The sequence below is a fragment of the Balaenoptera physalus genome (assembly GCF_965194825.1).
Source record: "Balaenoptera physalus genome assembly, chromosome: 1".
NCBI classification, from domain to species: Eukaryota; Metazoa; Chordata; class Mammalia; order Artiodactyla; family Balaenopteridae; genus Balaenoptera; species Balaenoptera physalus.
The window spans coordinates 33,298,609-33,309,440 of record NC_138882.1 but is presented as its reverse complement, the minus strand read 5'-3'; the positions used below and the strand labels follow the sequence as shown (position 1 = coordinate 33,309,440).

General features: G+C 42.2%; 1 protein-coding gene across 1 annotated transcript in view; it reads left to right on the top strand.

The window, feature by feature from the left end:
- Positions 1–10,832, top strand: part of RHEX (regulator of hemoglobinization and erythroid cell expansion) — a 37,762-nt gene that overhangs the window by 20,347 nt on the left and 6,583 nt on the right. The window contains exons 2-5 of the mRNA XM_082462859.1: positions 19–7,875; positions 8,107–8,207; positions 9,275–9,418; positions 10,724–10,785. Coding sequence (XP_082318985.1) covers positions 7,865–7,875; positions 8,107–8,207; positions 9,275–9,418; positions 10,724–10,785 — 318 coding nt within the window. The 5' untranslated portion in view covers positions 19–7,864. The remainder of the gene's footprint in view (positions 1–18; positions 7,876–8,106; positions 8,208–9,274; positions 9,419–10,723; positions 10,786–10,832) is intronic.

Sequence of the window (10,832 nt, the reverse complement as noted above, 5' to 3'; positions counted from 1 at the left end):
AGATAGATAGATAGATAGATAGATAGATAGATAGATACTGATAAAGTACAAGCTAAATATGACTGTCTTGTACTTTTTCACAGAAGACTCCTTCCCTAGATTAATTTTTCCTAAACATAATTTTAAGTGTATAATATTCCATCCTATACCTTCGCTCTAATTTATTTAATCTTTGTTTTTCAATCAGATTGTTTTCCATTTTTCACTTTTATAATCCACAGTGGGTAGAACTACCTTGCAATAACACCTTTGATCTCATTCCAAATTGTTTGTTGAATTGTCTGTTCCTCGCCTTTTACCAATTTATCATTTGGGGAGTGCTAGGATTTTTCTTAACAATTTTTGTAAAAACAAAACGTAAAATCTTTTAAAATTGTGTTGCACATACTTTCTCTAGTTCTTTTGTCTGTTTGCCTTTAAATTTTATTTTAACATATTGAGTTTTAATATTTTAGAACCAAATCTATTTTTCTTGTATTGCTCTGTGATTTCTTCTGTTGCACATAAACTGAGAAAGTTTTCTCTCATCTGGGGATTTAATAAATATTATTGAATATGTGAATATCCGATCCTATTTCCTTCTAATTTTAATGTCTCAATTTAAAAATATTTACCTCCTTAATCCCTTTGGAATTTATTTTGTTATATCATGTCTGAATAGAAGATATTTTCTTTTTCCCTATAGGTAGCTAATTCATTATCCTGTGTGCAAAATTTCTTAAATAACCCTTTCCTTTCCTCCCCCTGCTTCGTGAACCACTTTTATAATATATGTGTTATACGTAGTCATATTTTACAAGTCTACACTACTTTTAAAAAGTGGTATGTCTGGAACCCACTTTGTCACAATTCCTTTTCAAACAAGTTTCAACCCTTCTGGATTGTTATTATTTTTCCCCAGATAAATTTTTGAATAATTTTGAGGTGTAGAAAATTCTCATTCTAATTTTGATTGGAATTATATTGGACCAATAAATCAATTTCAAAGTGATTTATTTTTAGTCTTTCAGCTTCCCAATCTGAAACCCATCAGATGTCTTTCTCTTAAAGTCTTTTAGATTTCTCAGTGAATTTCTACAATTTTCTTCAAAATAATTCTTATAATTAAAATTATTCTTAGATATATCTGTTGCGATGTTTGCTAAGGTTCCTGGTTCCCCCTGTCCCCAATTCCGTTTTCTAACTGGCTGTGGCTAGAATAATAGCAATATTATTGCTATTAATGGCAATAATTACCAGCAAAGAATGGCTGGTAATTTTAGAATATTTATCATGCCCTCAGGACTTTCCTGAGCCGTCTCATCAATTTCACTAGTTTTTCAATTGATTCTTTTGGGATTTCCAGGTATAAAATCACATCTTTTGCAAATAAGAATAAACTTGACTTTTCCTTGCTCCATTGCATCAGTTATTAGCTGAGGCTCCAGCGCCAGCCTGTCTGGGCACAAAGCCTCATTAATTCTTCTCATTATCTTGGCCAACGTACTTCTCTGTGTCTGCGTTTTGTCCTCTGTAAAATGGAAATAATAATAGTACCTACCTCCTAAGGTGGTTGTGAGAATCAGATGAATTAATACATGTGAAAGTACGCAGAGAACATGCTCAATAAATATTCAGTATTATTATTATAGGTTGGAGAAACTTCCAGCTTCATTTAAAATATTTGATTTATCCATGTTGTATTTATAGTATATAAAAGGCAGCTCCTTGTAATGATTGAGGGTTAGACTTTTGAGTCAGATGGGCTTGAGTTTAAAACTTGACTCTTCCAGTGGAGGGACCAGGGCAAATTGGTCAACCTCTCCAAGCCTTGGTGTCCTCATCTAGGAAATGGCAATAATGTCTATTCTTGTAGAGCAAGAGGATAAAAAACCACATGGCAAATACTCAACGTTGTTTTTATTATTGTAATAATTAATTTCCTGTATATCCCTGGAGTAACTTTTTTTAATTTTTAAAAAATCTTTTATTGGACTATAGTTGATTTACAATGTTGTATTAGTTTCAGCTGTACAGCAAAATGAATCAGTTATACATATACATATATCCACTCTTTTTTAGATTCTTTCCCCACATAGGTCATTACAGAGTATTGAGTAGAATTCCCTGTGCTATACAGTAGGTCCTTATTAGTCATCTATTTTATATATAATAGTGTGGATGTGTCAATCCCAATCTCCCCGTTTATCCTTCCCAGCCCCCTCCCGTTCCCCACCAGTAACCATAAGTTTGTTTTCTACATCTGTGACTCTGTTTGTTTTGTAAATAAGTTTATTTGTACCATTTTGTTTTTTAGATTCCACATATAAGTGATATTGTATGGTATTTGTCTTTCTCTGCCTGACTTTCTTCACTCAGTATGACAATTTCTAGGTCCATCCATGTTACTGAGAATGGCATTATTTCATTCTTTTTTATGGCGGAGTAATATTCCATTGTATGTGTGTATATATATATATATATATATATATATATATATACCACATCTTCTTTACCCATTCCTGTCAATGGGCATTTAGGTTGATTCCATGTCCTGGCTATTGTAAATATTGCTGCAGTGAACATTGGGGTGCATGTATCTTTTTGAATTATGGTTTTCTCTGGGTATATGCCCAGAAGTGGGATTGCTGGATGATATGGTAGTTCTATTTTTAGTTTTTCAAGGAACCTCCATATTGGCTCTACCAATTTACACTCCCACCAACAGTGTAGAAGGGTTCCCTTTTGCCACACCCTCTCCAGTGTTTATTGTTGGTAGATTTTTTGATGATGGCCATTCTGACCCATGTGAGGTGATACCTCATTGCAGTTTTGATTTACATTTCTCTAATAATTAGTGATGTTTCCATGTGTTTTTTGGCCATCTGTATGTCTTCTTTGGAGAAATGTCTATTTAGATCTTCCACCCATTTTTTGATTGAGTTGTTTGTTTTTTTGATATTGAGCTGCATGAGCTATTTGTATATTTTGGAGGTTAACCTTTTGTCAGTTGCTTCATTTGCAAATATTTTCTCCCATTCTCAGGTTTGTCTTTTCATTTTGTTTATGGTTTCCTTTGCTATGCAAAAGTTTTTAAGTTTAATTAGGTCCCATTTGTTTATTTTTGTTTTTATTTTCATTACTCTAGGAGGTGGATTAAAAAATATTTTGCTGTGATTTATGTCAAAGAGTGTTCTGCCTATGTTTTCCTCTAAGAGTTTTATAGTATCTGGCCTTACATTTAGGTCTTTAATCCATTTTGAGTTTATTTTTGTGTATGGTGTTAGGGAGTGTTCTATTTCATTCTTTTACACGTGGCTGTCCAGTTTTCCCAGCACCACTTATTGAAGAGACTGTCTTTTCTCCATGTACGTTCTTGCCTCCTATGTCATAGATCAGGTGACCATAGGTGCGTGGGTTTATTGGACTTTCTATCCTGTTCCACTGATCTATATTTCTGTTTTTGTGCCAGTAGCATACTGTTTTGATTACTGTAGCTTTGTATTATAGTCTGAAGTCAGGGAGGCTGATTCCCCTGGAGTAACGTTTGATATAATATTATGTATTTACCTCTGTATTCATAAGTGAAATGAGCCTGGAGAGTTTTTCTTTTTTTTTTTTTTTTTTTGTGCCCTGTGTTCTTTAAAAATTTCAAATAACTCATTTGTAAAACTACCTGGACACAAATTTTGAGTACATAGTTTTTATACTGCTTTTAATTTCTAAATAACAATAGCTGTCATTTATAGGATGCTTATTACTATGTGACAAAAGGTAGAATAACTGCTTCACATACTGCATCTTATTTCATTCACAGAAGTAGGTATCATTTATATTCATCTATCTAATCCTGAGAATTAGTTATTATTGCTCTCATCTTACAGGCAAGAAAAGAGAGGCTTTGAGAGGTTAAATAACTAGACCCAACTCATGCAGAGGATGAGCTGGGATGTGAACTCAAGCTGTCTGACTCCAAGTTCTCTGCCTTTAGCAGCTAGAGGGGAACTGAACTTGGATCCCAAATTGCTTTCTTGTTATTTTGCTTTGGTTTTAGTCTGTTTAAGTTTTCTGTGCATTATGGAATCCATTTTGCTAATTATATTTTTCTAGGAAATCAATGATTTTATTGATATTTCACAAAAAGAAAATCTCAGGAGTCTCACAATTTTTGACCTCCTCTGTTTCTGTGGTTATAGTCATTATTAGTCTGGTTTATTTATGTTTCCTCCTTTTCTTGATCTTCAAAACTGCATATTCAATTAGGGGAGAAAAGTCTAGTAATATGAAGGAGACCAGATGATATTATAAAATGGAAAGAAGTATTTTTTTCTTTCAAAATATTCCATTTCCATCCAACTATGCTTCCCTTTCCCCTCCTCCAGTCTTTAAAGAACAGAATGCTGAGGGCTAGAAAGAGCCTTAGGAGTACTGTCAAGTGCTGGGCCTAGAAAGGACTTCTACCTGTCCCAGGTCACACAGTTGACAAGTGACAGAGCCAGGAGGAGGAGCCTGGCTCTCATCTCCCTGTCTTGTTCTCTTATAGCTCAAATTCTTCATTTTAAAGACAATAAGTTAATGAAGCCTGCCAAAAAATCTTTTAAACACTTCATAAAAAAAACCTTTAAAGCTACTTAATTTTAAAAGAGTGATCAAGTCAGCTTAGCAATATTGATTGATTACTTTAATCCATATGATTTTCACATAAATCATCTTCTGTTGTGTACTCTTTCCAGAATATATCTAACCAAAGAAAGCAGGCCTCAGACAGGAAAAGTTGTGTTTTTATTATTTTACCTCTTTTGTTATGCTGTACCTACTAGAAAGGCCACAAGAGAGCTCCTTTATCAGGAGAAGGGGAAACAAGAAAATGGAATTCAGCCCTAACTGGAAGACCCAGGGTTTCCACCAGGTCTGAAGTAAAAGGAAGAAATGTTCTTAGCCCTCTGCTCACGTGTGGTTTGGAGGCAGCTGGCAAGACACTGCATTAATGTGGGGCTGGGTATCCAAACCTGAAAGAGGGCAGGGCAGGACAGTCCCATCTTGATGATGGAATGAAGTGTACGAAACTCTCACATGGTCCAGGCATTTTTTCTGAACATAGTTACCTCAAATTGCTCATTTCCCGGTTGTTTGGGGTGTGTGTGTGTGTACAAATGAGCAGATGTTTCTGCCGACTGTCTGATCAGCAATCTGCAGTTAGACCCTAAGGAACAACCTGCTCATTGCGGTGAGGGGCCATTAGCCACTGACATAATGACATCTGTCATCATTTTCATACCTCATCCTGCCCAGATTTTATCTTCAAACTGTACTCAAAATGAATGCCTAAGTTTCCAAAAATAGACAGACCCAATTTTAATAGCTCAACTCTAGTCATCATCTTGGTGCAGTGTTTTAGGGTTGAATAATACCTAATAATTACTGAGTGCTTCCCACATGCCTGCCGTTGTATTTAGGTCTTTATAAACATAACTCCCCAAGCCCACACAAGAACTCTGTGAGGTACATACTATCATTGTCCCCATTTTACAGGTACAGAAACTGAGACACTGAGAAGTTCAATAATTCACACCTAGAAGGGAACAGAACTTGGATCCATATTGAGATCTGTTTGACTTTTATGCTATATATTGACACAGATACTGTGTGTCATTTGGCTAGTAAGGTGCTCACAGTATATTAAAATGATAGAAGGAAGTATAGGCAACATAGTTTTGTATAAAGAGACAAAATAAGATATTGGTTTTTTTTTTTAATTTATTTTTGGCTGCGTTGGGTCTTCATTGCTGCGTGCAGGCTTTTCTCTGGTTGCGGCGAGCGGGGCCTACTCTTCGTTGCGGTGCACGGGCTTCTCACTGCGGTGGGTTCTCTTGTTGCGGAGCATGGGTTCTAGGCACGTGGGCTCAGTAGTTGTGGCTCGCGGGCTCTAGAGCGCAGGCTCAGTAGTTGTGGCATACGGGCTTAGTTGCTCCGCGGCATGTGGGATCTTCCCAAACCAGGGCTCAAACCCATGTCCCTTGCAATGGCAGGTGGATTCTTAACCACTGCGCCACCAGGGAAGCCCAAGATATTGGTTTTAAAGTAATGGAACATTTATATAATGCAGTGATTATCAACTGGGGGCAAAAGTGACTGCCTCAGGGGGACGTTTGGAAATGTGTGGGGTCATTTTTGGTCATTTTGGTTGTTGCATTAACCTGTTACACCTGTTATTGGTGGTCCCTCAGGACACAATTCTAGACAACAAGGAACTGCCTGCCTCCAAATGTCAAGAGTACTAAAAAACACTAATAAAATGGAATAGTGGTAATTTTAAATGATGCAAAAGACTGAAGGTGGCAAACTCAGATGCCTTCAGGGATCAGTCAGGGACTGAAAAGTACGTGGCCCTCCTCAGGGCATCCGCATACAAATCCTTAAAGCACATTATCAAACAAAGTCATCTAGGCGTCAAATTTGGCCTGTGGGCCCCAGATTGAGTCTGTTTAATGAAGGTTTTCTGATCTGGAAACAAGTTTATGATCTATTAAGCAAAGAGGAAGAGCTCCTGGCAACCTCCAGCTGGCCAACACCCAGCCCTGGAGAGGCAGTGGTGGCGAACTCCACAACCTCCCTCCCCAGTTCCTGCCTCCCCTCTCTCCCAACTTGGTCTAGGTTTGATCTTGGATAGCCCCAGTGTGAGAACCACATGCAGAAACAAAAATGTCAGGATGTTCCACACTGCCCTTATCACTTGGAAATGCTGACAGGGAAAATAAGCCTTACTGGCAATAAAAGCCTTTTCAGTGTTTACCATCTGCAGCAGGACAGTGGGCCTTCTTGCGGCCCCATCTTGTGCTGAGTAAACATCATTTCAAAGGCTTTGAAACCATCCTGTCTTTTTCTTGCAATAAACTCCATATTCAGCACCATTTTTTTTTTGACAATAAAAATTTTTTTTAAATTGAAGTATAGTTGATTTACAGTGTTGTGTTAGTTTCTGGTGCACAACAAAGTGATTCAGAATATATATATATTCTTTCTCATATTCTTTTCCATTATGGTTTATTACAGGATGTTGAATACAGTTCCCTGTGCTATACACTAGGACCTTGTTGCTTATCTATTTTATATATAGTAATTCGTATCTGTTAATCCCAAACTCCTAATTTATCCCTTTTCAGCACCATGTTGATGGAATTGATATGCTAATTTTTAAAATAAACATACTCATGAGGGTGGAACAGCGTCCACAGTCCTGGGCCTAAAGCCCAACGAAGGCACAGAGGGTGTGGGTGAGTGTGTGTGCGTGTGTGTGTGTGTGTGTGTGTGTGACATTGGGCTTCTTCACAGAATCTCCCCCAGTGTGTTTGCTCCTGTTGGACCCCTTTGTGCTTCCAGCAGCAGGTAAGGCTCTGGGAGCAGAGATGAATGGTTGGGGGTGTAGGATTGGATGTAGAGCTCAAATCCAGGCCTGGCTGTACGGCCTCAGACTCCTCCCTCAGCCCTCTAGACCTCACATTGCTCCTTATAAAAGGAGGGTAGTGACATCTAGGTCACGGGATTGTGCGAATCAGGTAGGGTGGCGGGTGTGCCGGGGGCTCAACCCTGTGGCTGTCAGCGAGTGAGTACCCACCGGTTGGCAGGTGCTAATATTGTTACTGCCTATTTTGTAGATTCAAAAACTGGAATCTGGGGCGAGGAAAGCAAATGACCCTCTAGCAGCCAAGACTGCCCAGGAGTCCTGACCCACTGCCTCGCCTCTGTGGGTCTCCAGGGCAGTCCCACTCTTGGTGCTGCCTGGACACGAGGTACCCCCAGTGGTTCCATCCACGTCTCTTCCTGCTGCCCCTGAGAGAGCCCAAGCCCCTCTTGCGACCTGCGACGGCCCTGCGAGGAACTCGTCATGCTGACGGAGTGAGTGGCCAGGGAAGAGCCGGCTCAGGTTCCCATCAGGCTGATGGATGTAGCCGGCTTCCAAGTGTGCACATCACCCTCCCCGGCCCCTAAAGCCTTCCCATTTGAGAGCGAAGAGACCCAAGACGCACAGCAACACCCGCAGGCTGCCTCTGGCTCAGGGCAGGGATGGGTTTGCAGCCATCTCGGTACCTCTGCAACCCCTAACCTGATTTCCTCGTTTCCCAACAGAGAAATGAAGGTCTGGCACGGAGTAGTGATCGCAGTGGTGTCTCTGGTACTGCAGACCTGCCTCCTCGCAGCCGTCAACTACCTGCTCAGCAGGCGCATGGGTAACTGGCTCAACATCCTCTTCCCTCCTGGTTCCCTTCAGGGATCACTCCCGAGCCTGCAGCAAGATGAGCCCCCTTTGGAGCCCCCGAATATCACTTGAAAACCTACTTGAGGAATCCCTGGCCAGATGCCCCTTCACTCCACCAACCTCTAAGCCGGTAATCCCCACTCTGGCCCAACCTATCTGCGGTTGGGAATGATGGCTCAGAGTCCTTCCACTACCCAGACAAGCTTCTGCCTAGAGACAAGCTGCTGCGACGCTCATGAGGGTGCGCTCACTTAACCTGAGCCTGGTGAACTTCCTTCATCCCTGCCAAGGGACTTAATGTGAAGAAATGGCCTTGAATTACAACAGAAGGGCGAATGGTATGGTTAGACTAAGAGATTAGCTTAAATTCCTGAGCTGATTTGCAATGGAAAGTAGGAAGCTCGGTCCAGGGAAGACCTTACAATTAAGGAAAAAAATAAACTGCTTTGGCTGTGTTAAGACAAGGGATTGGGCAAGATGGTGTAAGTCTAAGCTACTCTAGTCAATCATTCATTCATTCATTCATTCATTCAATACAACAGGGAACAAAATAAAAATCCCTGCCCTTATGGACCTTACATTCCATGGGTAACACAGACAATAAACAAGTAAAATGTGTGTTAGGTTATGGTAAGTGCTAGGGAGAAAAAAAATGAAGCAAGGCAAGGAGATACAAATCGGATGGGGGTCAGCATCCCTGAGATGCTGACACTTGAGTCTAAACCTGAGGGAAGTGAGGAAGTGAGCCACACCTACAAAGGCCGTAAGCCAGGAGAGTTTGTTCATAACAGCAGAAGCAAAGGGGCTGGGTAGCTGGAGCTGAGGTGCGGCAGGAAGAGGAAGGAGGAGTGAGGCTCAGAGGGACTTTGGCTTTTACTCCAAGTGAGGCGAGGGGCGTTGCAGGGTTCTGAGCAGAGGCGTGCTGAGGTTTGAAGAGATCCCTCTGATCAATTTTCCCTAATGAGAGCTGTGCTCACGGATAGGATGTGCCTCACTTAGTGAACTTTTCACTTTTGACTCTTGCCCTGTCCCCTCTAGCCAAGGAGAATGAGCGGATACTGAAAAAGGCCAGGCTCCAGGTCCCCAGGCCCAGCCCTGCCCACTACTGCCCACCTGCTGCCAAGGAGATGAAGGCGACTCGGGCAGAGAGAAGCACTCCTGTGCCTGAACCCCGTTACCCGCGTGAGTACAGGGGTGGGGGGAGAACCTGTCTCAAAGCTTATTCTGCTCTGTCTGGACTCCCGGGGAGCCTCCCTGCAGCAGCCCTAGTGTGTCCTGCCCAAACCTCTAGCCCAAGGACTCCTCACACCCTCCCCAGTACAGGCCAAGCCGAGCCCCCATTTTCAGAAGGTTGTTCATCCTATCCAGTGGGGCAGACTGCGTTGGGTTTGTGTGGGTCTAAGTTCTTCTCTAGCTTTGGTCCTGTGTGAACGGCTGCCGCAGAGGACTGGGGGCTGTCTCTGCTCCTGTCTTTGTGATACTATGGCATCTTTTCTTCTGCCTGCCTGTTAGTGGTGGAGCCGAGATTTCAACTGCCTCTGCCTGCCCCCAGCCATGGAATCTGGGCACTTTAATAAATCAGAGTCTTGGTGATGGTTCACATCTATATCCCCCTCCGGCAAGTGAACCAACAGGAGCATCACGTGCTCGTTTTCTCTCTCTTTCAGCTTGGGAGACCCACCAGGTCACTATTCGCACAGTGGAAACTGCTGCTTCCACAGCAAGAGAGTCACTCACCAGAGATTGCTCTTTCCACTGCTTTATCTTTTGGTTGATTTGAGTTTGCTCTGTCCTTCTAAATTTTATCTTTTCAGTTGGAGAAATCTGGTTGTCAGGCTTCCTCGCCACCAAGATAAGGCCTCAATGCATGTGGGAATCAGAAGATGCCATTTGCATGAACTCACGGTCTCAATGGAAGCAGAGAGGCATGGGCCTCGCCACAACCCCTGATCCTGATGCTTCCCTGAAGCCTGGTCAGAATCAAAGACTCCATGGTTGGCAGGGACCTCAGAGATCATCGTCCAACTCTCTGTGTTACAGGGGACAAGACCAGGGCACAAAAAGGAATGTAACCTTCCTGGAGTTAGTGACAGGTTTAGATGAGAAGCTGTGCCTGTGATTTCTGGGGCCAGAGCTCTTTGCCTTGGGCCGCAGCGGCTCAGCATGCCCCGCCTACTCCCCTTCCAGCAGATAGCCCTCCCCAAGCACAGTCCAGCCTGGTGGGCTCGGTGTTACTTTTAGATGGAGCTGGACAAAGCAGCAGTGCCTGGACTCTTGGACATGTTCCTGGTTATTTTGGGAGGCTCCCCCCTTTCTCTGTTCTATTCCTTTTTTCTCTTTGGGGGGCTCTGTATCTCTCTTCCCCACTCCTCTTTGAGTTCCTCTCTCTGCCTCTGTCTTCATCTCATTCTCCCTTCCATTGCCTCTATCCTCTCTTTACACCCTTTGGCTTTCTTTAGAAGAAGAACAGTTTCTATTTCACCCTAGATGACAGTGACACGTCCTCAGACAGCTCCGACAGCTCGGACGGCTCACCTCCCACCCACCAGGTAATGGAAACTCCTAGTGATCCCAGCCCTCCATATGCAGTCTGGGG